The sequence below is a fragment of the Scomber scombrus genome, chromosome 19 (genome assembly GCF_963691925.1).
Source record: "Scomber scombrus chromosome 19, fScoSco1.1, whole genome shotgun sequence".
Taxonomy (NCBI): domain Eukaryota; kingdom Metazoa; phylum Chordata; class Actinopteri; order Scombriformes; family Scombridae; genus Scomber; species Scomber scombrus.
In genome coordinates, this window is record NC_084988.1 from 13,270,558 (window position 1) to 13,297,685 (window position 27,128).

The 27,128-nt window shown below is 38.8% G+C and overlaps 3 protein-coding genes across 5 annotated transcripts in view; 2 read left to right on the plus strand and 1 right to left on the minus strand.

Annotated features, from left to right (window-relative positions):
- myo6b (myosin VIb) overlaps positions 1–5,247 on the minus strand; it is a 35,514-nt gene extending 30,267 nt beyond the window's left edge. The window contains exons 1-2 of the mRNA XM_062439965.1: positions 5,116–5,247; positions 964–1,110 (exon numbers count right to left, since the gene is read on the minus strand). Of these exons, the coding sequence (XP_062295949.1) occupies positions 964–1,080 (117 nt within the window). The 5' untranslated portion in view covers positions 1,081–1,110; positions 5,116–5,247. The remainder of the gene's footprint in view (positions 1–963; positions 1,111–5,115) is intronic.
- A 2,576-nt stretch (positions 5,248–7,823) lies between these two features.
- On the plus strand, positions 7,824–11,017 carry colec11 (collectin sub-family member 11). 3 transcript variants are annotated; one of them, XM_062440182.1, is made up of 7 exons: positions 7,824–7,944; positions 8,579–8,736; positions 8,848–8,919; positions 9,451–9,522; positions 9,629–9,682; positions 9,802–9,897; positions 10,088–11,017. In XM_062440182.1, the coding sequence occupies exons 2-7, from the start codon at positions 8,604–8,606 to the stop codon at positions 10,495–10,497; spliced, it is 837 nt and encodes a 278-aa protein (XP_062296166.1). In that variant the 5' UTR covers positions 7,824–7,944; positions 8,579–8,603; the 3' UTR covers positions 10,498–11,017. The 3 variants fall into 3 exon arrangements, with proteins under 3 accessions (XP_062296166.1, XP_062296165.1, XP_062296167.1); XM_062440181.1 differs by having other exon boundaries at positions 7,842–7,944; positions 8,574–8,736; positions 10,088–11,014; XM_062440183.1 differs by having other exon boundaries at positions 7,842–7,944; positions 8,574–8,736; positions 10,106–11,013.
- A 2,983-nt stretch (positions 11,018–14,000) lies between these two features.
- LOC134001307 (doublecortin domain-containing protein 2) lies at positions 14,001–27,087 on the plus strand. The gene is made up of 11 exons (XM_062440871.1): positions 14,001–14,284; positions 15,151–15,199; positions 15,510–15,586; positions 15,720–15,851; positions 16,397–16,552; positions 16,665–16,713; positions 20,310–20,442; positions 22,345–22,445; positions 23,079–23,207; positions 26,210–26,279; positions 27,038–27,087. Exons 1-11 carry the CDS (start codon positions 14,001–14,003, stop codon positions 27,085–27,087), a joined length of 1,230 nt encoding a protein of 409 aa, XP_062296855.1.
- Positions 27,088–27,128: the final 41 nt, after the last annotated feature.

A 27,128-nucleotide genomic window follows, 5' to 3' on the forward strand; every position in this document is an offset into this window, starting at 1 on the left:
CCAAGTGAGCTTTAGTTTTAGCTCATTCAAATCTGCTCCAGTCTTAGGAAGGAATAGATATTTTTGTCATGCAATTAATTCATAGTTAGTCAAAGACTGACTGCACATATAGTGGATATTTTTACTCATATGTAACTGTAACTAATAATAATAATAATAATAATGACTGCATTCCATTTAGCTGGTTCAGTGACAGTGCCCTGATTTTGTGTACGTTGGCTCACTATAATTGTTTACTGGCTCGACTACATAGAACAGAACTATTATTAATGATATTAGACACATCTGTGCTATTCCTTCTATAACCAGCCTGCTGTGTGAAAGTTACATAAAATAGCTGTGGCGAGAACACCTGAAACAAAACAAATTCAAAAGCAACTGCTGCATGTCGGGTGTAAACATCAGAGGCCTGCTTGCTGGGGACACATGACGGCTCAGGTGTAACAGGTGGCCCTACCTCCTAATGAGCAGCTCTCCCTCTAGGCAACACTAACAGAGCACCTGCTGCTATTCTTTTTATTTATTCATGCCTCTGTACAAGTGGTTTCTCATGTTCCTCACATTTTACGCATTGTTGTGTTAATGCATTTCTAACCTTGAATCGCAGTTTATACAGACAACATTATTTAAAAAAATGTAAGGACTGTGTCTTCATGAAACTGTAAATTAATTCATAAATGTATGTACTAGAGTCTGTGGTAAACAACAACCAATATATTTGACCCACTCAGTGAATGTAATTCTCCAATCGACTTGCGATGCACATGAAATGAAAATATCACCATCAGCCCATCAACAATTTTCCCAGTTTGACTCACTTTGCCTGTAAATGGAAAGTGAGTGTATGAGTGTGCATGTGTATGTGTGTGTGTGTGTGTGTGTGTGTGTGTGTGTGTGTGTGTGTGTGTGTGTGTGTGTGTGTGTGTGTGTGTGTGTGTGTGTGAGTGGTAGGGTTTGACCCACCTTGCCCTTCTGGTTCAGTGGCTCTATGGTGAGCGTGTCAGATCCTATGTCAACGATCATGCCCAGCTGGAACCCATCAGCAGGGTGGGGCGCCCATACTGGCTTCCCATCCTCCATGGCTTAGCCCCAGTCAGCACAACAACACAACTGGGAGAAACAGGAGAGATGCAAAAGGAATAAAGTAAAGTACATAGTTAAAATAGGTATGCAAAGTACTGTACACAGTTTTGCATTTTTCCTGAAGTACAAACTGAATTTGCTCCTAAATTGCTACCATGGCCTGCTCGACAAAGCCTGTATAGCTACACAATAAATATTTACTTTTTTCTTTCATCTTTTTTTACAGCTGAATACCTAACAAATAATTTAATTTTAACATAGAAAGACTGAATGAATACAAATCTTCAGTAAGTTATTTCTAGGTTTCACCTGGCTACAAGCACTTGAACCTTTTTGCAAGGCAAAGTGTTCTCCTGTGTCCTTTCAGAAAGTCCATGTCTTCTCTTAAGCCTACAGTACAGTGAAAAGCCACAGTAACATGTGGCTAACACTGTAATATTGTGTAAATATGATCTTTTGACTGAAATGGAGACTAATATCAGAGAAGCTATGACTGAACCTTGATTGGAATCCCACAAAAACAAAGATAGGTAGGAGTTTATTGTTAAACTGATCTACTGTGGCATTTCTCAGCTGTTTGCATGGTGTGATTGGGACATGACCCACTTGCTGCTGCCGCATTTGTTTTATATTAACCTGTTATTGCTCTTACTGATCTTCTGAGAGAGGATTCTCCACTGGAGCATGACTGAAGTTGTCTCCGGAGAGATTCATGCAATACCTAGTGAGGACAACACTACCCTACGTGACCTGACATAAACTGTCCAGATACATTTGAGCATCTCAGGCCTGTCAGTCAGTTTGGACTGCAGTGTCCAAGTGAAAGCATCTGAACCTACATTTGATTATCAAAGGCCAATGGACTAAGTTAAATGTTGGACAGAAATACAGTTGTAACAATTACTTCCTAGGCTGTGCATGCATGCACACACACACACACACACACACACACACACACACACACACACACACACACACACACACACACACACACACACACACACACACACACACACACACACACACACACACACACACACAGGGAAATGTTTTCATTTTCTTTTTACACCCAAATCAAGATAAACAAAGAAGAGTCATAGCTACTTAAGCAGGTCAGAAATTTGTGAAATGTTGATTTTATTATATTATGTTGATTACTCTGGGTTGCATGCTATGGAATTATATAGTTCATCATTTACATCTGAATATAAGACACACTGAAATGTATAGAAGATGAAATCTAAGTTTTGAGTAACTAAAAAATAACAAATATAGGTAGCTGACTAAAAGTGTGAACAGGCATGAAGCTGTCTGATCATAACTCCGGCATGAACATATTGCAAACTGGATATCTATAACACATCACACATCATTTTTCCAAAATGCACACTTTATGCATTCAGATATATCAAAATTGTGAGGCTTTATTGTGTAATTGACAATAGCAGCTAGACCCTGGCAGACCCAGAGAGGAATTAAGTGGGTCATATCTGCCTGAATCTTATGCTGACAATATCAAGGCATCATCAATGTGAAATATTTGTTTTTACATGTTTGTCATTAATGCTTCTTGACAGTTAATCCTACAACCAGAGAATTCCTCAGAGCAAAAGTGCTGACGTTATGCTTAAGTATCCAATTAGTTTCAGGGATTGAGGTCAAATGTCAGAGGAGACAAATGCTGGAAACTGCTGACGCAGCCTTCAACAGGGACCCAATGTTCAGCAAGTATATCAACTCAGCCTTTATGTTGGATCCAACGAAGGGACAGAGTGGACACTGTAACCTATACCTGTGGCCATCTCCATCTGATTCTGTCTTTCTTTTGGACATAGATGTGGTAACAGATAAGATAAGAATTTGAAAGGCCTTTTTGAGTACTTGATTCCTTTTGTTGAATAACTTCTTTGTAAGACCAGTAAATCATTTCTGTCCTCATAAACTAAAAATAAATCATTACATGTTATTGCTAGGAGTAATAAAATAGCAGCAGTAAGACTTTAATTGCTTCGTTATCAACACATGTCATGTCAGGTCAGTACACCTACACTACATATGGCAAGAGCCTGCTGTGGACCGATGAACAATACCCCATTACAATTTTCAGTCTGTCACTCCTTTCAAAGGTTTTGTAACACAAGACTCAAATGGTGAACCCATTACAGTAGACAAAAAGGTGCTGTCTGGCTAAATCTAAAACAGTGTAGATTAGGTTTCATCCAATGCTATGCCTCAGGAGAATACTGAGAATTCACATTTTCACACAAATGGGATTATTTGAAGAATACAACTATGTTGATACAAAATACACACATGATGTACCTACATAAAAGTTCCATAATAGCAAATGATGAATTTTAAAAGATACTGCCGGCACTCTTGAACTTCACTGTTAGTTAGCAGCAGTAGATCCAATGAATTACCTTTACCCTGATAGGATACTAGAGATAAATACACAAATCTGAATCTACAACACTCATCAGAGTTGGCTGCAACAAGTGCAGAATCTTTAGAAACTTAACTGCATGCACACTACGTGTTGCCATTGCCATACAAAAACCTTGCAGTGATGATCATTTGATTATTAAACATGAAAACCATACACAGCACAACCCTGCATTCAAAGCCAAGGTGAAAAGAAAAAGCTTGACTCAATGCACCAGAACGAGAAAGGAGGATTAGATTACTGTATCTTTAACCTTCAAGCATGAGATCAAGGCTGGGGGATCCTAAAGACTGTTTTTGTTAGATAGCTCACAGTCACAAAGCTTTCCCACAATTCCCTACTTCAGTCTGGGTTTACAACATGTGCAGCTCAAATCTCCATGAACACCAAAAGCCTACATGGCTCTACACATCTTCATGTAATGGAAATATTCCAGATACAGTAGATCATGTAGTAGAGCACTGTTCTCTGAATTAAGAGCTTTGAGATTTACATGCTACTTTGAGAGCAAATCTCCAAACTATCTGGTATGTCACTTAGCGAGGGGGTCTTCAGCATAGAAAGTCACATCTCAAAGCAAAGGCGTCACTGCTCTGAACAAAACTGAGACCAGTCCCTCATGAGTAACTTTGACTCTGCAGCCTCAAATCCTCTTAGTATTTGACCCTAATCCAGAGAGAGGCGAGACGCTTCACAAGAGGTCCAGGTCTCACAAATAAAAGTCAGTGATCATTCAAGGCTATGCAAATCAGAGGGGGGGTGTCACATGTCCTCTAGAACACAGAGACATACAGTACAGGGAGTAGGAAGCATAAACATACACAGACATGAATGGACACTGAGCCAGAGTTAAAGCAGGACACACAAACACGCCTCTTGTTTCCTGCCTCTTGTTTCCTGTTCTCTACCAAGGGAAGGCACACGGAAAATGCATTGGATATCAGCTACAGGAAGAAGAGAGATGGCACACAGGTCACAGTGCCAGAAGTATATCTTTAAATAAATACATTTTAAAAAATGTCAGACATGATGGTGTTTTGGTATGCAGATATAAGTGTCAATGTGTCAGAGATGGTAACATTCAGGGCAGAGAGAGGAGATAAGGCAATTGAATGATAAAGGGCTAAATGTTACAGTACATTCGCCTAATGTAACCATGTTAATCCCATATAGACACTATGAATATAGTACAGCAGAACTATGACTTTCTATCAGGACAAACCTGTGTTTTAGTGGTCATACTAGTTCAAAAGAGGTACTGCGACTTTTAGAGTCAGTTCAAGACAACTTTATAATTAGGTGAAATTACATATATCAGCATCCTCTGGACAACAGACTAACCTCACAAAAAACACCTACAATCACTATAAATAAACCATAACGACTAGCTGTAGGAGTGTGACAGCTGCAATTAAAACTGTGATTAAAGACAATTATAGTTAACATACGCAGATGAAGAAACTGCACTCAGTCTAGGCTATCTCAAGGTAAGGTTACTGTGAAGATAATACGAAGTACCTCAAGCTGTTTCTGGTACTGACTATTCGCAAAAAAGTATAAAAGTTTCAAACAAGGAGGGCACTTACGAGTGGGAACCTGTCAGACAGTCAAATTTACATCAAGGGCGACAGTCAAGAGTTTTAGGTCCCTCATCCGGATGTGTGGTTGTAGCAATAGTCCCAGTTTTCTCGGACTTTTCTCCCGGTGCAAGATAGACGGAGCTGCAGGCTGTGTGTCGGGATGACAGGCTGTGCTCTCGCTCCGGTGAGCCCAGGTGACGTCACTGAGACTGTAAACTATTGAGGTGCGTTGAGGTGCTGCTCGTAAGATCCTGTGTCAGGTAAACCCCAGACACATTTCCAAACTCGCCATTGTTTCCTCGTAGCAACATTACAGAGAACACGCTGACACAGTTTAATCCCTTTACAAATATACATGCGCGTGAATGCTCTAAAATGTAATGTTCTTTTTTATCTGATGAAGACTGAAATGCAGAATACATAATCAAACTGCAGTTTTGGACCTGGGATGGGACTGTTTTGTGTTTGCTTGTTTAAGAATATGAGTTATTATTATTATTGTTCTCGTTAAAAAATGCATTAGGTCAAAAATAATAAATGATATACAGAACATCAGATGTCAGCAACCAGCTATCTTTACCCATATGTGACCACATACACTACACAATACTACTTGTTAATTGTGTTATATTACTTAAGTTATTAAATGTATTTACTTCTTTTGATCACTATAATCTTCAACAAAGTTGAGAGAGGATCACACACTGATTACTGGGTGCCCAGGCTGCAATGAAAAGACAGTAAATGTTGCCTTGAGGGTCATAAATATTTCAGAGACAGGTAATCTAAAACGTTTGGGGGGATTTTTGAAGGAGACACCTAATCCACCATTGAAAGCCACCTCTGGGTTTGTAAATCTAATTAGGATATCTGATACTTCTGTATTGGAGCATATCTGATTACTGACACTAGATGACAGCATGTAAACACTAACAGGACATTTTTTTGTTCACAAGTTATAAGTCAAAGTTAATAACATCTTTAATAATGCAAAACAAAGACAAGCACCAGTTGAACATATCAGACACTGACATGTTTTAAGTTTGTATACGAAGCAAAAATAGGCAATTATTCACTGCATAATTGTGTTTATTTGCTCATTCCTTTTTATTCTGTTAAAACTTACAAATACAATCACTGTAACTTTCTGTTGCCGATATTATGATTGATTTCTGTTTGAATTTGGAAAATCTCTAATTTTAATCATAATTTTCATTGTGTGGTATGTGAGTTAATGTTATACTGACCGACATTTTGCAAAGGAAAGAAGGCTGATACATTTCCCACTGCTTAAGTCCACTTTTGCTTAAGGCTACTGCTGTGCTTGCAAAGACAATAGCTCCATCAGGTGGCCAAATATGGGAGAAGCAGATATGTACGTCTAAAGCCGAATCCAAAACCAGTTTAGTCTTTTACAGAAATGCAGAGGAGCAGAGAAGGCATGCACTGGAGAGCTGAACATCACAAAGAGCCATTGCACTCAGGTTGAAATTATGAGGGCACAAATGCTACTCAGAAAAACTGAACTAGTGTATTTATATAAAAACCCTAAATGCTTGACTTGGATTGACTCTTGGACATCAAAGTGCAGAACATTTGCAGTTAGGCTATACCATTGAAAATATGAACGAGACAGAGCCATTACTCATGGGAACAAATATTTTAAAAGATGGACAGTATGTGCCAGCCTGGTCCGAGTATCTTTTGGTCATTTGATTTTCTTTTCAGGAAGGAGTATTGAAAATAAAAAATGAGTGGTTATTTGATTTTCGTTTTAAATCAAATAACCACCTCATTTTTTGTTTCTGTTTGCCAGTGATTTTGTTTTTATTGTTCTATATATGAAAAGAAAATCAAACCTTTTTTAAAATTTCTGCTCATCCCTTTTTGACCTCGAAAAAGAAAAACAACTTGTATTTCAACTTAATCTTTTGTATTTTTTAAACGAATGGCCAAAAGATACATGGACCTAGCTTCAGCAGTATTTGCTTTCACTTAACTGCAACTGGAATATGACTCTTTACTTGATGTTGAATCACAATGTTATTTGGGTAAGAACTACACAAATTCATCAAACGGACTTTCTGAATAATTCAGTAAGCTCTTTGTAGAGGAATGAGAGGACCAGATTCTGCCACAACTTTTCATACCTCCTTGTTATGTTGCTGCAGAAAGTAAACATTTACACATTTATATGATCCTGTCCTCACAAGAAAAGTTACACTATATGTTTGACTCTATTGTATCATTAATCTCACAAAATCTGACACAAAATATAGTGTATTTATTCTGAGGAGCATAGAGAGATAAGTAATCTTTTCATACTATATATACCCAGAAACCTTTAACAGGACTGAGACTCTTCTATCATCTAGCATAGCTATTGGCACACCCTTATCAAATAGCTTTAATAAGCAAATAAGCAACACCCTAACACAATCTAAAGCAAAGGCAAAGCAGTACAATACTGCAGCTACATAGGTAATAAGGTAGTGAACATAATTGAATAAATGCTAGAATTGATCATCTGAAATTATTCAAAAAGGTTTGTAGATTTATTTACTTTTTCTCCGATAGAGTTTGCAGTTTAACAGTGTAGCAGTTTGCAGTGCAGCTATCGGGCCCTCTGCTGTCAATCACCCAACTACTTTCCCAGCTAATTATCTGTGGGGCCCCAGCTGCTTTGGACTTTATCTGTGTTTATGAAAGTCCTATCATACACACATTCTGCCGTGCCTGTGGAGGAGCAAGAAATGTTGCTGTCGGACCACTAGTGTTCAAAGCTCCTGCAAGCTGGCAACAGTTTCTGCTTCTTTTTGGTAAATTCCGCGACAGGTAAGCCATACACATTTTGAAATGCATTATATTGTTAAAGTGATAATAACTTTTTTTTCAGATATTATACACATTCCTAACATTAGTGATGCCAAGTTTATTATAAGAAAGCTAGTTCATGTAAGTATGATTCTGGATGTGGCTTGCATATCCTTACCTGGTTACATCAAGTCTTATTTCATTGGGAAGATATAAATGGATCGATTTTAAACAATGTTTTTCCGCATTAAACTGGTGTCTATGGCTATAAAAGTGCAGAGGGAGTTAAGGCAACTCCCAAGGATTTCTCAGGAAAAATAATTATGCTTTTTTCAAGGTTTTTTGGGGGTTATTTTTACACAATAAATGCTGCATGTGTAGTTTCTTATTCAAATGGGATTTGCTTTGATTGCAGTAGGGTGTTTTCTTGCAGGAATTTGGTAGCCTGCCTCTGTAAAACTGGACGTAATGGATGTTGGAATGATGATACTAATAAATTATGGGATTAACTTGCATATCAATTTGCAGCTGAAGCAAATGCTTGCTTCCGATTCCCGTGTTTCAGATCTGAAATACTGCATTCTCTAGATACCTATTTTGTGCATAATTTTTAATGATTTGTATTTTCTCAATCTCTCCTGTTTCTTCAGTATAGCCTACCAACTGGCCCATGTAGAAGGATGAGAGGACAGAAGCATTTACTGCCAATTATACTAATGTATGTGCTGAGTTTATTAACATTGCAGACATCTTATGGACAGCACTTGACAGAGGAGCCCTGCACTGTTCAGATCCTTGTCCCTGGACTCAAAGGCAAGCTGTTCTACATGCTTTCACACATGCACCTTACAAACTAATCAAAAATAGAATTTATCTTCATTTCTGTTTTCTGATTATTTTTTTTTACAATCTTCTTTGCAAAAGGAGAACCAGGAGAGAAAGGGCAAAAGGGGGCACCAGGGAGACCAGGAAGAGTTGGCCCTCAAGGAGAAATTGGTATAGATTTTTTGTACTGCAGAATATTTGTCTTGATTTTTATGTTTAACAAAAATGTATCATCCCTCTTGAGGAATATACTGGTTCTCATTATAGTTAAAATAATTTGCAATACCCCCAAACGTATGCTTTTATTCATTTTCTCACCACTACCAAACAAAAAGAACTGGGCCAAAGATCGCATTGCTCAGGCTGATAATGTGCTGTTACATCACTAACAAGCCATCCAGAGATGGCTGTGTGTTTACATTTGGGTGAGAGGTTGAAGGAGAAAGATTTTCAGTGTTGAAGTGTTTACTGAAGACTTTAATGAGGAGTGGAGGGTGTTCACATACTTGTAAAATACTGGAAGAGATTGCACAGCATCAACATTTTAATGATAACAAGTTTGAGAATTTCAGGTATTAAGTAATTGTAACATTTGAAATCCTTTTAAGCTGCACAATGTCTAAAGAAATGTTGTTGAGATGTTATAGTTTTTGTAATAGATTGCACAGTACAAAATATTCCTGTCACACACGCCCTTTTCAGGTCAACCTGGGCTTAAAGGACAGAAAGGCATCATGGGACGTTATGGAAAAGTGGGCCCGAGTGGAATGAAAGGTCATTATAAATATTTTGTACAGAGGAATATTCTTCTGTTTATAAATACATAGTTTACAGCGTATTTCATTTTTTAAAATTAATAATCACATATTTTCTATCTCAGGTGTAAAGGGAGATATGGGAGATCCAGGTCCAAGGGGCCCCCATGGAGAGCCAGGTGAAATATAAACCATCTTTTTCAGTTTGTCAAAAATATTTCTGCAGGATTAAACACACATTGGGTGAAATTTGACAACTAATTAATATAGTAATCTCCCATATTTTTTGTCTTATTAGGTGTTCCATGTGAGTGCACCCCAATGAGGAAGATGATTGGAGAAATGGACATTCTTGTGGCACAGCTATCCTCCGAACTGAAGTTCATTAAAAATGGTATGATTTTAGCATTCTGAGTCTATCACAAAAATATTTATACTCAAATCAGTGTACAATGTTTATTGTTTTACTTCATTGTTATCAATTCATTTATCCATGCTATTGCTTCACTTGTTACAGTCAAAGAAGTACAAATGCTGGACATGTCAATGTGAAATTTATAGAAATACAAGTCCTCATTTTTCAGCACTGCCCTCCCCTGCAGCTGTTGCTGGCATAAAAGAGACAGACAGTAAGGTCTATCTGTTGGTGAAGGAGGAGAAACGCTACACTGATGCAGAGGTCTACTGTCAGACGAGGGGAGGGCACCTGGCCATGCCCAAGGATGAAGGAGCCAACACCGCCATTGCAGGATACATAGCAGATGCGGGCCTGAGCAGAGTCTACATTGGCATTAACGACCTGGACCGTGAGGGTGTTTTCACCTATGTGGATCGCTCTCCCATGTCTACTTTCAGCAAATGGAGGAAAGGAGAGCCCAACAATGCCTATGATGATGAGGACTGTGCTGAGATGGTGGCCTCTGGGGAGTGGACTGATGTGGCATGCCACCCCACCATGTATTTTGTTTGTGAATTTGACAAAGACAGTGTCTGAGTTTAGTCTATGTTGAAGAGACTGCTGAAATAATGGATAAAGACTGTATATATTAAAAAAAAACAAAAACAAAAGTAAGATGTACTTCACTGTGTCTGTTCTGTCTTCTACTGGATCTGTAAATAAGATGACAAAATGATACATAAGTTAGTAGTAGTAAGTAGCACATTTTCTACTATCTTTTTCCTTATGAGCTATTTATTTTCTTAAGTCACAACACAACATGCATTTTTGTTTTCTGTTAGAATTGTACTTATTTTATGCACAACATTAATCCCATACTGATTTATTAGTGTTTCCAACAGTATGCAAGGCAATGTATTGACATTTTATATTATGAAGACTATCTACTGAGCAATATTTGCAAGTGTGCCATCAACAAACAAGACAAATAAGTAAATGTAGAGGGCTGTAGATTGTGCATACAATATGAAATTAAATAAAAAATGTGTTCCAGTTGGGTGCTTTTAATCAAGAGAAAAAGAAAACAATACGCATTCTGTATTCATATTATACATTTTATGATTGCCGTAAAATAAACATTCACTGATAATGACAGTGTTTGTACATTATTCCCTGCCTCCATGTTTGTTGATTTCACTTATTTTGTGGCAGGGTGCTTTCAACAAAATCCCGAAAAAGCCTCCACCTAGTGTTAAAAAAACGTTATTGCTGCTTCACTGTCACTACTTCACATTTACTTTACAGGCTCAAAAGTGAATGTTCAGTTTAATGTACTGCTCAGTAGACACAGATGCTATATCATTGCACACAAAATATTTATACATACTACAGAATGAGGACTCATCTGTTATCATTAGGTTTGGGTTTTGAACAGAAGACTTAACCACCAGGGCATAGTGATTACTGTTGAAAATGTGATTGTTAAAGTGGGTAGCCTTTACCTTAAAAAAAAAAAAAAAAAAAAAGATTTTCTCTGGCATAGACGCCTTTATTTGAAAGTAGAGAGACAAGAAATTACAGGGAGAGAGAGGGGTGTGTGACATGCAGATGGGTCTGCCGGCTGGGACTTGAACCGGGGTCTGCTGCGTACATGGCATGGGCTCTTAACCACTCGACCACCTGCGCGCCCTAGCCTTTACTTTTAAGTGTATTAAATTAAACATTCCCCTTGTTTCACTACTTGACAAGACAGGAGGCATTCTACAGTGGAAGAATATCACTACAAAACACAATGTGTAGACTAAACACAAAGGCATGTAGTGTTGATTTTTTTTTTTAATTAACACTGACAATTTTGAAGTGACATGACTATTATTTAAGAATAACATTATCTAAACACAAGAGAGTTAACAATAATAATAGATTAATTATACAGTAACCATTAGACAGTGTAATGTTTGCTAAGAGACAAAATTAAGACATTGCACACTTTCCTCTTTGCAAACCCTCTATGGTTTAGCTGCATGATCAATAGAAGTTGTCTTACAGACTTATTGTTTTTTTAGGATGGGCATCCCAGCTGAGATGACATCTTATTGCATCCCTCTAAGAAAATGAATTTGAATATGCATGATGCAGTCCTCCTAATAAAGCACAGCACCAGTCCCTTAAGAGATGAATAATTAATGCCAAGATGAATTATGCATTTAATTGACCAGGAGTTGTCTGGCATAGACCAATTAGGTGCCATTGTTGGTGCAATCTCTGGTTACCTTTGTAGTAAACAATTTGGACAGCTCTGTCGAACAGTGGACAGTCTGTGGTGAAATGGCCTGCAAAAGGGAGATTAGGGCTGCAGCGTAATGAAAATAAGAGAAAAAACACATACAGCACTGCATGTGACTCCATTATTGCTTCTATACATACTTCTATATAGACATTTACTAATTGATAATGAAATACAGTAGTAGTGGTGTTTTAGCATGTGCCTGTAACATCTACCTAGTGATAATTAAAGGTTTAAATGGTTTCCTAAGGAAAACTGACTCGGAAATATATTGTATAGGAGCACAATCATAAGTAATCTGTCAAAATATGTGTATAGAAAAGTGGAGTGTAGAGAAGTGAGAGGTCAGCGGTCAGCGATCATGCAGCTACATACAAACATACAAATCTATTACAATAAACAAACTAATTGATTAAATTATTTGCTCCCTCCACAGTATTAAATACTTTTTGGTATGAAACAAGCTTTCATAGATTTGATAGATTTCAGCAGGTCAGAGGAGCAGTACAAGCCCATGTGGAAAATAAGAAAATGAGAGGCAGGGGAAGAAGTTGGCGAAGCAAACTCAGGCTAAAGTAAAGCCAACTGGACTCACATTCAAATAGAGAAGCAGGACTTAACTCAATTGCATGCCCATTGTGTTTTTCCTCTACACACTAAAAATCACCAGGTTAAAATTTCACCCAGTTTGGCTCAATAAAGCACTGACACAAAACTGGGTTAATGTTACCCAGAAAGCCACTCAGGCCATGTGCTTTTTTATTGTCTAGTTTTAGAGTTATTTTTTAAATTTTACTATTGGGATATCTACTCAAACTAAATCATGTTATAATCTACTCTCTTTCTAAATTTACATGCTTACTTTTTGGGCTATTGTTGCAATGCAAAATGTACCCACCTCATATGCTCCAGTACATGCTGCAGAAGTCTGTCTTCAAAATGCAAACCATCATGGACTTCTGAATCTGGTTCATTCAATGGTAAAGATAAAGATAAAGAAGCTTTATTGTCATTGCACACAATATACAATGAAATTTCGTTTGGCAGAAGTCCTTGTAGCAGCTACAATCAGTATAAATATAAATAAATATGTATTAAAATAAATAACAACGTATCTAAAAATATGTATAAAAATCAAGTAACAACAAGAACAAGTTAAAGTGCAGGTAAAATTGCAGTATGTTCATGGTTCCTGCAGCAGTCTCTTCACCGCCATGGGGAAGAAGCTGGGTTTGAGTCTGTTTCCAGACGGGAGTCTGGTGAACAGAGAATGACCTGGGTGAGTGGGATCATTCTGTATCTTTTTGGCCCGTCGGAGGAGACGTCTCGAGTAGATCTCATCTAGGCGTGGGAGGTGTCCAGACACGCAAAAAAAAAAAAGAGAGAGAAAGAAAGACAAGCCTATTATGTCAATTGCAGAGAAATAAAACATTTCATTGGTCATAATGTTGAATTAGCTGTAAACTCAAATGAATGATGCCAGATATATAATTGGCCTACTCTGCCGTTACTATGGCAGATTAATTGGCCCCTGTTGGTTGCCTTGGAAACACTTACATTTTGGAATCAAACACTATAAAAGAGCTTGCATACAAAAGGTCGAGCCCAGTAAACAACAACAACAACAATACACGGTGGATAGGTATCTGGATGCTACACCTCTCCTGTGGAAAACTTGGTTTCCATATCAGATGCTATCTCCAATTACGTCTCAGGAGGCTCAACACACCTGCCAGTGACCCATTTACTTTTCACATCAAATGCCGTTTCAGTGTTTTTTTCCCCTCAACTGTTAACGCTAGCTTGATGAAGTATGCAGGGAACATCAGGGAGAGGTGACCTGCCGCCAACAAAAACAATTATTGTCTACAGGAACGGGGATGCTTTCTTTCCCGGAAGAAAAATAGTTGTGAACCCGCGTCAGGTGGGAACTTTTGACAATTTCTTGACCTCTTTAACTAGAGGGCTTGAAACTCCGTTTGGCGCCGTGAGGAGGCTGTACACTCCCAAGCAGGGCCACAGAGTCGAGCGTTTGGACGACTTGACGCACGGGGGGGTGTATGTGGCAGCGAGAAATGAGCCTTTCAAAAGACTGAAGTAGGTACCATGTTGTAGCCTACTGTGTGTGTGTGTGTGTTGGGGAAGTAAATCCCCAATATACAGCTGTTAATGGCTTAGTGACCAAAACAAGGGTTGGCAAGATGAGCAATTAAAAATATCTTAAAAAATAGTTGTTAAACCAGCATCAGGTTTGTTAAAATGTACATTTTGTATTTGTGTTGGTTTCATGTCATTTGAAATAATATTTGCACCATTTTTTTTAATCAAAAGGAAGAGGTGTAACTGCAAAATAATGATAAATATTCAATATTTTGTCCACCTACAGTGTATTTAAGTGCACTTATACAAATAATTAGTTCATTTTAAAAACATTAAATGAAAAGAAAGCATTTTGTCGATATTGAGCAGGACATATCCTAAAAACAACCATTTTTTCTAAATAAGTTGGGCCAATGATGTAAAATTTGTTAAAAACACAGTGTTGTGTTGCTAAAAGTTCACATGTATATTTCTGTACATAATCAGATTTTTATGAAAAAATACTGGTTACACCAATTGACATTGGGTTGCATCACATCATTGACCCTAATTTAATTTTAGGAGTATGTTTTTCAGGTATACACTATGCTATATTCTAAATATTTCTTCGTCAGTGGCTCTAAGGGTTGTTTATTTTTCTTGTGGACCATATTCCTCTCAGCTAACCTTAATTAACATAATTTCTAGATGATTTGTTATTAAATATTATGTTGCACAATCAGTTTCTCAAAGCTTTAACTACGTGTTTTATTTTCCAGTCTACAGATCTCCTCCATGTATCTCAATAGACACTTACTGTACATTTTCACTTGTAACACCTGAAGCTTGTTTGAGCCACTTACATGATTTTTAATGCCTTCCAGCTATTGTGAGATAACAACCAAGAAATCACCAAACAAGAAGAAAGAACAGGTATGGTCACTCCCTCTGTTTTCTATATAGTTATACAGGACTGAAAATGATTAAACTACCTTTATTTTGAGGTGCTATAGCTTAAAGTGCAACCATATGATGATATAGATCATTCTTTTGCAGGTGGCTGAAGCTTAAATACTGACTTTACAGTGGACTGAATGGCAATAATGTCAATCAAACTGTGAAAGAAACAAAGATTTTCTGTTATTTGTGTGAAGTAATAGAGAGTTTGAATCACATACCTGAAAATTGGCCATTTTTATCTACAGCGGGTGCATATTTATTTTCTTGCTGTTGAAATTTTCAGATCCGTCCTGTTGTTCACAGCAGAATTGTGGTTTCAGCCCGCTGGGGGAGAACTACAGATGAGTCTTGCACAATACAGTGAGTGTTGATTTTAAAATGGATACAAAATTGTTCTCTGTTGTGCTATGCAGCGATAGAAATCATGTATAGTTTACTTTTTTTTGCAGAGATGGGATGAACTCCATGTCTCGTGTATTGTTGTGTTTCATAGTGTCTTTACCAACGGAGAAATCCTGGTTCCTCCAGTTCGAATACGGATTCCTAAGCAAACTCTCCGAAGCTGGGAGAATGTTTTAACCATGGTGACAGACAAAGTGTGTCTTCGTACTGGTGCTGTGTACAGGTACTGTACAACATCAATACATTATGAACCCTCACAGTTTTTAAATTAGTCATGTGTGGGTGAATGGTAAGCAAAAGTATACCTGTCGTTTCTCTGTTTTAAAAAGTTAGGCCATGACTCCAAAGAATATTTTAATGTTTTTGTGTTGTGACGTTTTTTCATGACACAAATAATGTTCTTGTTGTGCAAGGAAGTGCAGTTGATTAAAAGTTCTTAAGATAACCAGTCACTACTCTAATATAGATGAGCGTTTTCCACTCAGTTCAAATGCAGAGAAATATAGCAGAGTGGAAGAATCTTTTCTGATAAATTAGTGATTGGATGATGCCTGGTTGTGACAGGCTCATTGGAGTTAATCCAGAACTGCTTGGTAGATCAACTCTGTTGGGAGAGAATTTTTTAAAATATGCAAACATTACATTGAAACACTCAAGCACTATTTGAAAGCAGCTAACTATGTCTTTTTCCCATTCATTACACTTATTAGTTCAAACCGCCCCAAAACATTGCTTCAATTTGTATTATTCCTTTATTTGAGTTCCCAGGCTTCACACATTAGATGGACATCCTGTACTTGGTCCCACTGAGCTAGAGAACAACCAGCACTATGTCGCAGTTGGTGCAGAAAGGTTTAAACCTCTCCCATACGACCAGCGGGTCCCCAACAGGGATTTAGTCAGGGGAAACCATGTGGCTGAAGGGTAAGTTTTTATGTATAAATACTGTTGAAAATTAGCACTGTATTACTTTATCGATGGGAAAATGAAAGAGAAGATGAATTTGTCAAGTCTGGTTTTGCTTTTTTCCCTGCAGCCAAGACATCCAGCCCACTATTAGAAAGACAAGACAAGCGAAGGCTGCGGTGGGTATTATCACTTCAGAATTGAGTGCAGTTTGCCAACTGGATGTTAACTTTCTTGCGGCGTGTGAAATTGTTACATTTCTTTCCTGAATTCCCTCTAGTTTATTGCTGTAACACCTATGGTAGTATCACATTTGAAAAGCGTATCTTTGCATACACAGCATTTCAATTAACATTTCCCACGTGTGAGACTTGTTGTGGGGGTGCAATTCGTTATGAAACAGCGCTATCATCAATCACTGTCTGCAGGAGGCATTGAGTTACCGTTGCTTTCCACTTTGATGGGTAATCCCCACAGAGACAGGCTGGCCCACTTGATCAAGTGCAGTGAGCCTCATAGACAGATCATATGCACCAGGGGGACTTCACAGACTGAAAACAAAAAAAAAATCTCTTATTCAAACCAGAACTGGGACAATTTGTATTGAGATTAAGTAGACAGTGAAATGCTTTGAATCCATATGAGGATTGCTCTGCTGTGGGCCCGAGACAAACACCAAATCACACAGTGAAGATGAGAACATGCCCACTCAGCAGGTTTAGGTGGAGATAGGGGGCCTCCTGTGAGAGATGTGTCTGACATCTGATTTTTCTAACCATGAAAGATGACAATGCTGTGGCAGACGCCAATTTTTTCAGATGGAGAAAAATGCCCCTTGCCTTATCTCTAGCTGTACCTGTGGTGGACTACCATTATATTCAGAAATAAAATTAATATTTATTAGTGATATTAGAATCAGTTTGTGGCTGTTGATATCTTTTTTTATATATATTAAAACTCATCCAAGCATAAAACAGATTCAAACCTCACACAAAGTTATCAGACTTAACTGCTTAACTGAGGTTCAGTCCTAACACTTTAGGTATGAAAATTGGAGTCAATAGTGCTACAAGTGTAGTGTATCCTTTGCCATTTCACTCAATACCATGAGGTGGAGACAGAGACAGAGTTATGCCTGTGTTTTGGATCTAGCTGTTCATTGTAGTATTAGTCATTCACTAGACATGATGCTGCCGCATTTTACTCCCCTTGCCTCTATATCTGATCCCTCATGAATTTGTAAACATGATTTGACCAGTTAATAAGGACCTTTCAGGGGAAAAGAATCATGTGACAAAAATTGCCCACTCTGTCTTGATCTGTCAGCTGTTTGGCTTACTGATTACACATACATTTATAGGGTCATGTTTGTCATTAATTTCAGTTTGACCTCACAAAACAACAGCAGTCTGGTTTGAAATGCCTGTAAAAAGATCCTTTAAACATGCCCACTGAGGCTGTGTAAAATGTAACCTTGCTTTCACTACCTCCCCGTATGGGAACTGTGTCTGTCCTGTGTGCACCGGCGACGGAGCGTCTCTATGCTGCTGAATGGGACATCTGGTCCGGTGCATCCACTGAAGTCTAAACTGACGGCTCTGCAGAGTGTAATATTGAAGCTCTCCAGCACACCATGTTCCCATTGGAAGCAAGCATATATGCTGAGTTAGGTGTTCACAGACGTGATGAGGTAGAAACCTTTGAGGTAGACATGGCATAAAGAGAAGATTAATAGGGAAGCGAAGGATAACAAATGGAAAAGGAGAATAATGGTGTGCATCAAAGCAAAGTACTTTGATATTATAGTAATCATAACGAGCAGAGCAATTGTGCTTCACATGTGCTTCACACAAAGCATCCTGTGAAAACAGCCCAGAAAGGCTGACTAAACTTGAATAGGTTGTTAGCTACACTCCCTGACATCAGCAATGACTTGCCTCCCATTTCTCTGCTATTCCTGGATGATCTCATTGAGGGGAAGTAGCAGTGCCCCGTGGAAAACTATACCCCCTCACTGCTGCCAGCATGTCTGCTCACTAAGGACCCGGCCAGGGAGTGGCTCCTACTGATACCACAGCCAGTATGGCTGGAGGCTGGTTGGTCCAATTGGTTGGGACCCCCATTTTCCCTTGGCTATCATATCACAGTGTCCTCTTGTTGACTCCTGTTCTCTGCCACTTGAGAGGGCCACAGATTACTTGCTGCTCGGTCCCCCTGAGCCCCTTTCACACAAACTCTAGCACTCTCTTTCTCTTGCTCTCTCTCTGGGGCCTCCTGATACACCCAGTTGTCTGCTCCCACAGGGCACAGTACTGTAGATATGTAATGCAGAGCGAGAGACTAGATGACCTCAGCTTTTCCACTGCTGTGTTTCCATTTGCGCTGCTACTTGTACTGTACTCTCCCAGCTCTGCAGCACCCTGCGTCCCCTGCTTTCTCCTCCCCTGCGCCCTCCTCACCACTCTCCCTGAGTGAGACATTCTTGATGTAACTTTGTTGATTTAAATAAGATCTATTTGCATTTCACCACTAGGCTGTAAACAAGGAGAACAAGCTGTTCAATTTTTGATTGCCCAGATGTATTATGATTTTGAACTGTATCCTGGAGTTGTTTCACATCACTCACAGACGAATTGAGGTTACCTAACTGAATTAACAGCTTACTGCTGTGACAGTACCACTGCTCTTCTGTCTTTGATCTGTGATTGTGGACACTCCAACACTAGCATGTGAACTCTGTTTCAACTTGCCTTCGCTGAATATACCAGGCAAACTTCACTCTTCTTTTGTTGTTTTATTTTTCGGCTGTAGAAATTCAAAAGAATACCAACAGAATTTGTCTCTGCATTAAAGAAAGCAAACAAGTGAAGAAACAACGCTGCTATTCCCCAGACTCCATGTTAGTGAGCTTACAAACGCCATTGCTAGAAGTGTATTCTGGTGAAAGTCTGAGATCACTACACTATCCCCCGAGCCAGCCCAGGGATCCAGCCAGGCAACTGCAGCAAAGAGCGCTGTAGCTGAAAAGAAACATTAAGTCTCCTCTCTCCCACTCTGTCTGTTTGTGTCTCTCATCCTCTGTAAGGGAGACATACCTCACCTTGCTACCTACAGAGGGGATGAGGAGCCTGTGAGGAGAAAATTGCCTTTTGTGGAAGCATTAATTCAGATGTGTACCCTGCTGTCTGAACATCACTCTGAACTCTCTCCACTGCTCCCTCTCTTTTTCTCTCTCTTCCTCTCTCACTCGCTCACTCTCCCACCATGCAACTAAGTCCCCAGCCTCTCCCCCCCCCCCCTCCATCAATAACCTTCTGCTGTCTACTGCTGAAGAATAAGTTATTCCCTCCGACTCCCTCCCTTTCCCTTAAAGCTTGTTTGGATTTTCATTGTTTGATCTGGCTTGATAAATAAGACAAATGCAGTTGGAAATTCACGGCTGCCCCATTTCATCAATAAATGATTAGTTTGCCACGCTCCCTAGTGATTGATAGGTTGTGCACGGGATGTATTGGAACCAGATGAATTCAATACAGTAGGAGTCACGGGGGAGCTACAAAGCATATCAGCTCATGAAAAATTGAGATCAATGGAAAATGTAAAAAGGCGTTGAAAAGAGAGCAGAAACAAGTTTTGCCCCACCATGTTGTGTCTTTTTTCTTCTCCCTCTTAACAAAACAACAGTAAAAAGTCATTGATGAATCACAGAGAAATCTGAGGAAATATGCCTTAATCTGTGCCCCTGTTTTCTCCTCTCTTTTGTCTCTCTGTGTAGTTTGCTCACACAGGCGGTGAAGAGGACCTTGAGCACACAGCCAGGGGCCAGATGAAGAAACACACAGCCAAGCTGGAGAGAACCAAACAACAGAGGCAGGTGTCCAGGATCCCAGTTCTCTTCCCAGTAGGGGGTGAGCAGAGCAGTTCTATAGAAATATTTATCTTCCTGCCCCTTGTTGTCATCATAGTGTTTTTTTGTTGTTGTTTTTCTTAAATCCAAACCCTATTTTCCTCACTATGCTGATATGAAGAAACCTGTTGGCTTTTGAAGCCATGGCAAAATGTATGCATACATGCAAATGTTTGGGTATGAGAACGCATGTGCAAGTGTACATGCTTGGGGTACATTTGTGCACATGTATGAGACTGAGCAGCATTTTACTGTACAATCCTCCGTCTGTGCATGTCAAACTAATTGTTATATGGCTCCAGTGTGTGTTGGGAGCATAGAGAAAAAAAACAGTTTGGCAGCTGATGGAGCTTTCTTTAGATTCTTAACCTGTTCTTTAAAGTCCGAACAGAACACAGCTCCCTGCTCTTTGAAGGAAACACAACTCTTTACTGTGAATATTAAACAGAACAAGACTTCAAACACTATGAAGGAGGCTTAAATCATAGATGAATTCAATCAGGCCATTTTGTTGAATATTTATCCAGAAAGCCTTGCTAACTATGTGGGGGAAAAACAAAATGCTCCAATTTTCCTCTGATGTGGGAATCAAAATGGTAATAAGTTATTAATCACAAATAACGCAGATGAAGGATCATAAAAGTGACAAAATACCGCTATACATTGATGGGTTTGAACATTAGCTGTTGTGCTGTTTAAAAGAGATACTCTGTATATCATTATTAGACAGTAATTGTGTCTCGGCTTCTGCTACTCTGTTACTCAGAAGCTGTTCTTTCATGGGTGTTTATTTTGCCATCTGTGCACAATAATACAGTGACTCAACTTGAAAGACTTATCTCAGGCCACAAATAACATGACAATATATGATAGCAGAGCTAGGCTAATTGCCACAGTTTGACATCCTTTCATATGTTACAACTAAGTTAGGTGACATTATTAAATATAACTGACCTTCTCTCTTTCTCAGCTCATATTGATGTTATTGTTTGTATCTAAGCCAGAGTGCAGCTCCCTGGCCACATTTTGGATACTTTGAATACTTGATCTTAGTTCTAGTATGGTTTCCTCTCATAAAACACATTTCTAAAGGCCCCGGAGTTAAGATTATACATATAAGTCTTCTTTATAACTCAGACACCTCTTAGAAGACATAATACAGGCAATAGTTCAAAATAGTGTTTATAAGCATCACCTGTTACAGGAGCAGAGCTTGTGGAACCAGATTTCTTTAATCATTTTGCCTTTCCCTAACTGTCATAAATAAGTGAATAATATTTGACTGGAAAACATAATTAAGCCTACTATAAAGCCTATAGCTGCATAATTGCCTTTTTAAGCTAAACCTACTTTATGAACCAAATATATTATTCCATACATTGTTCCTTTTGTCTTATCACTGATTAATCTAATATGGTTGGTTATTTATTATTTAAATTAAATTACTTAAGGTTATTTATTGAAGTAGATTCAACTTCAATAGTGTGTTTCATTATTCACATTCCACCCTGTATCAGATCCAGCAGCTGCAGACAAAAACGGGTTTGTTTACGAGGAAAATACAGTTTGACGTTGCCGTATAAGCTATTCCCCACATGCATTAAGAGCAACCTGTCACTGTCAAGAACTAACCCTAGACTGAAAGTTCACGCCAGCTGGCCATATTTGTGGCAGGGCAGCTGTGGCTTTCTGTGGCCCTTTCGTCCACGGGACCACTCTAAATAAATAAATGGCTTGACAGCAACATTGATCTCTTGTGAAGTTGAACAGGAAAGAAAAAGGGAGAAGACAGGAGGGAAGTGACGGATGGAGGGATAGTGAGGGAGAGAGAATGAGAGTGTGCAGAAGAATGATATGGTGGCTGCCAGCAGATGAGGTAATTGTGATTAATCACTTTTCTCAGAATGCAGCGTGTTCAATGCACAAAACAAAAGAAGTGAGACGGCAGGAGCAACAGAGGTGCAGGAAGACCGCCAGTTGAAGGTGGATCTCCCAATTGATCAGGTAAAACAGCAACTCCATACTGCAGCCTGATGAGGTCTTTAACATACAGTCTTGAACCAGCTTGGGTCTGTTTATCAGATAGGAAGTGAAAATTGATTCCACTCTGAAAACACTATCATCAGCATCACTGTAGACAAACATAGGCCGTTTGGACACTTGCTCATTCCATTTAACTTAACAGTTTGCTTAATAATATGCCTCTGACTTTATACAAGCTCATCAGTTGTCATAATTTAAGAGCTTGCTGTCACTGGAAGCAAACAAACAAACAAACGGTATGAACAGTAAAGTATGAACACTGATAAATATCACAGCTGTTTACATTTAATGCCAGATGTGAATTTATAAGCTGAAGAAATTGTCTGCTGCTATGGCATCCACTCTCCATCTTCTTCCCATTAAGCTTTACCCGTCTGTGTGTTTTTCACCTTCAAACAGAATTCAGAATATACTTCGAGTGCAGTATAGTATCATTTTCTGCTCAAAATACGGCGCATGAAAACTCAATACAACAAGTTGTATATATGTATATATAAGTGTGTGTGTGTGTATATATATATATTTACACAAAATCAATACAGCAGTACAGTACAGTGTAAGCCAAGGGGGATCTTGTTTTTTCCCTCTCTGTAGGTTGAGGCCAAGATAGTTGACGAGGAATATGAGGATGGGAGGTGTACTGTAAGTCCCTATAAGGACTCCCTCCATGATTCAGATGGGTTGTGTCTGCAGAGGTCTTTGTCTGCAGGTTTCAGGAAGGATGTAAGTACACTTAAGTACTTAAGTTTCATGTGTTATACAGTATATTATATCACGTTATATATTATATCACGTTTAGTTCATTTTTACTTTATTATTATGTCCAATTTTCCCATTTCCTTTAAGATTAGTTCACATAAAAATGGTCTAACCAGCAATTATGGTAATAACCATTCCATAATTGCAAGAACGTCACATAGACCTGCTTCCAGCAACTATACTTTTATCTAATGGGTGTGTAATTTTTTTTTTTTTTTTGTTTTTTTCTCCATGGTTGTCTGTGAATTGTGTACTCTGTATTTACCAGCAGCCTTTCTTCTGGGCAAGGAGAGTCAGTAAAAGGCACAGGGTGCAGTACTGGAAACACAGAAACACCTGAGCCCGAGGTATAAGTTCACATAGTGGGAGTTTATATTGCTTAGCTGTAGCTATTCAGCTATACGATACTGTGAGTATGTCCTGTGAGACCATAGCATCAAGTATAAAAAACACAGTGGAGTCCCATAACAGTATGTTGTTGTATTTGATGTTGCTCCTTTACTCTGGTTATTATGTGTGTTCACAGTGATGAAGTAGGCCTGAGATGTGTATACAGATGTTTTTGCATGGATCTGTGGTTCCTAGAAATTACACTCATTTAAATACACTTATTTTGCTCTAATAATCCTCGAGGGACAGCGATATGAAGCAGTGTAACTGTGATGAATGCATACAATAGTTGGGTGATATTACTATTCCAAGCAATTTCATTTAGCTTTTAAAATGAGAAGATATTGAGTCTTATTTAAGCAATCAATAACCTTGAACATTCGTTTTAATGAAAACTATAATTTCAGGCAGTGGCAATTACACCATAAGGGAATGTTTTGGTGTGGTGATGATTTTGCTGCCGTATGCACTTTTGCAATAAAAATATTCTTATCAGGATAATTATTGACTTCTGGGGGCCAGTTATGACCCTGGCTAAAGACCTCATCAATAGCTCCATTCATTACTTATCGCTTTTAGTCATACATGAATGTTGCTGATTCAGATTGGCTATGGATTCACAGGAATGACCATTAGGTAATGGAAAATAATAATAATAATCCTTGTACAGACTCAGCTACTTTTTTGCAATAATCATCCTACCAAGAATGTTTCTTTGATTTGTCAGCTAACGAAGGCTACCATAAGGAGAAAGTAGAATTTTGATAGTAAGCTGTCCAATTGAGAACATCATGCCACACCATTTCTTAAGCAGGATTAAGCAGTTTATACAGTACAGTACAGTATAATTTAAGCCTGAACTGTAGAAAGTTATAATAAAGGAAGAAGAAATAAAAACAATCACAACACTGTATATTGTAAACCAAGCTTTTGCTTTGCAGCAATTATTTTATTTTCATCTGTGTTTTAGATTTGTAAAAGTTGCTGTCAGACCAGACACAATAGTATTGCAGGTGAAACTTACCTAACTTCAAGTCTAACCATCATTCATGCACACGCTTCCCTTTTCCCTTTGAGGCTAAACAGACTGTCGCTGTCTAGTTGTCGGCAACCTCATCATTTAGAGGGCTGTGAATAATAATGAGGGGTAACTGCACTGCTATGACTCATACTTTGAACTGGGTTCGGACAGATTTCCTCCCACTCTGGTGCTCATATGTGCTTGTGAAATACCCCTTGCACTCGGTATATGTGCATGTATATAGTAGATATTGATGACCAAATTCAATTACATGATTACATTTTCAGCCGAAGCTTTAAATGATTTATTGCATTGAATTTAAATAGTGAATATATTTACAGACAGTACCCCACTGAGGCAGTGTGTGTGTGTCTGTGCGCATGTGATATTGACCTGTGTGGTCCAGGCCAAATAAAGAATAACGAGATTCAGCATCTCTGCCAAGTGGAGATGTCCGCTGGGAGTGAAGGCAGGCTATCTCAGTGGAAGAGAGCGAAGGATGGCGGGCCAGAGCCTGATGCACATTTATCAAAGCTTTTCTTATAATCACTTGACTGACTTTTGTTGGACTTTCTGAAGGTTGGGTTTTCCTTTAGAGTGCACTCTGTTAAAGAGCTGATTGATTTTATGAGGGGGGACTCTGTCTATGTTGTAGATGTCATACACTTTGAGGAAATGTGGACAAGGGTAGATTTGTACTCACTGGTGTGGTATTGTGTTTACAACTATCATTTGTTTTGATTTAACAATATTGACTGATTTATCAACCAGTCAGCTAAGCATTTTTTCTTAATTAATATTGTTAGAAATGCCAATACGACTAGGGATGTTTGATCAATTGTCTTCCTCTTCTTAAGAATTTTGTGATAAAAAATCGAACCGTTATTGACTGCTGCATTGATCCATTCCTTTCCCTTTCCAATCCAAGTTCATTTCATTTTTCTTTCAGCTGTTTTCCGTGCTGCTATTCCCCGAAGCTTAGGTTAGCCATTTCAAAGGCCTTTTTCTCCCCATGCAAGGTCAACTATAATCAACTCTAGACAATGTCACTGCCTTGCTTTTCCAGAGAGCTAGGCAGAAGAAGACGACTCCTCTGGGCTTTTAAGGACCCACTGCATTATACCATTCAATTACTGTTCATTAGACAGTGTACAGCCATTAATCAGACTGGGATGTTCTGCTAGTCCTCAGCGGGGACAGTGAACTGGGGAAATTTATTCTGGCTTCCTGTCTGGACCACTGTTTATTGGTAAGGAGAGAGATGACACTTTGGAATGCACTGACGCTCTCAGTACAGTGCATCCTAAACCAAACTGCTACTCTACTCCCCGTATCTAACTTTCAAATGAAGTTCTCGCTTCTTCGCTTCATGTAGCCCTGTCTTCGAATTTTAAGAAACATAGACTCTCTTAGAGATTTACTGCATATGTGGGAGATTATTACGAATCTGATATATCACTAAAAGAGGAAAAAGTTGACAGATTTACTGATTAGAGCTGCATATGCATTGAATATGACTAGATGATGATATGAGAAACTGATTTATGTTTTCCAGGAGGCTAAGGAGAGGGAGGTGTCTTCTAGGCTCGGCAGAATGCGGTCACGGATGTTCTGGTTTTTCAAGGGTAGGTTCATCAAAGCATAAAGCCTGGTAGTAGCTCACTGGCAGTCACAGCAGCAGCCCCCACGTTCCCCTCCACAGCATCTAATGCACCCATAAAGAGACCACTAATACACTCTGCATTACCAGTTCCTCCCTCACATCGCATGTCACCAGATCCGCAACCACCTCTCAACATCTGGGAGAGCTTTACGCCATGCTTTATGGAACCATCTGCTTGAGTGGGTTTTTTTGCCTCCCCAATCTCCGATGACTTATTCTAGTATTAAAGGCACCTCCACATCAAGGTGTGCCATGCTGAGAGCCAGGGATTATTCACCACTCTTTATATTTCCCATGTTGTTTGTAATTTGGAACCACTCAGACAGAATGAGAGGAATATGTACCTTGTTACCGTGAAAATCCATTTCTTTCTCTATGACTTCTTATTCTAAGTAGAATTGCATGGTCTTTCATTTATTTGATTGATCTAAAGAAAAACACATCTGGAAAAAAAAACAAAATAAGTGTAATACACATTTGATTATGGTGGAAAAAAAGATAGCATAGTGGTAAAATACAAACCGAAGCAATGATGTAAACTTGACATTCTCCTTTGTTGGGGGAGTGTGCCTTTCAGCTGGTTCAGGCAATTTCATTCTAATTGCCTACAAAACATAGGGTTTGGTAGTGAGGCCCATTCAATGCTTTCCCGACATCCTCTGTTGTCCCTTGTGAAAATTCCAAAGGTGACTAAATGAAACGGGATGTGAATCCCTGCAGGTGGTTATCACTGTCTGCCCTTCAATCTGAGGTTCGCTATGTCAGTGTGACACCAGGAAAATCACTGCATCCTGCGCTAACAGCAGGCGCA

Bases quoted from the DNA above. Each gene is read 5' to 3' on its own strand.
- colec11 (XM_062440182.1), top strand. From the start codon at position 8,604: ATGAGAGGACAGAAGCATTTACTGCCAATTATACTAATGTATGTGCTG. The intron at 9,523-9,628 runs GTCATTATAAAT...TTTCTATCTCAG, and splicing joins GGGCCCGAGTGGAATGAAAG to GTGTAAAGGGAGATATGGGA. The intron at 9,683-9,801 runs GTGAAATATAAA...TTGTCTTATTAG, and splicing joins GGGCCCCCATGGAGAGCCAG to GTGTTCCATGTGAGTGCACC.
- LOC134001307 (XM_062440871.1), top strand. From the start codon at position 14,001: ATGCAGGGAACATCAGGGAGAGGTGACCTGCCGCCAACAAAAACAATT. The intron at 16,553-16,664 runs GTAAGTTTTTAT...TTTTCCCTGCAG, and splicing joins GGAAACCATGTGGCTGAAGG to CCAAGACATCCAGCCCACTA. The intron at 26,280-27,037 runs GTAGGTTCATCA...GAATCCCTGCAG, and splicing joins GATGTTCTGGTTTTTCAAGG to GTGGTTATCACTGTCTGCCC.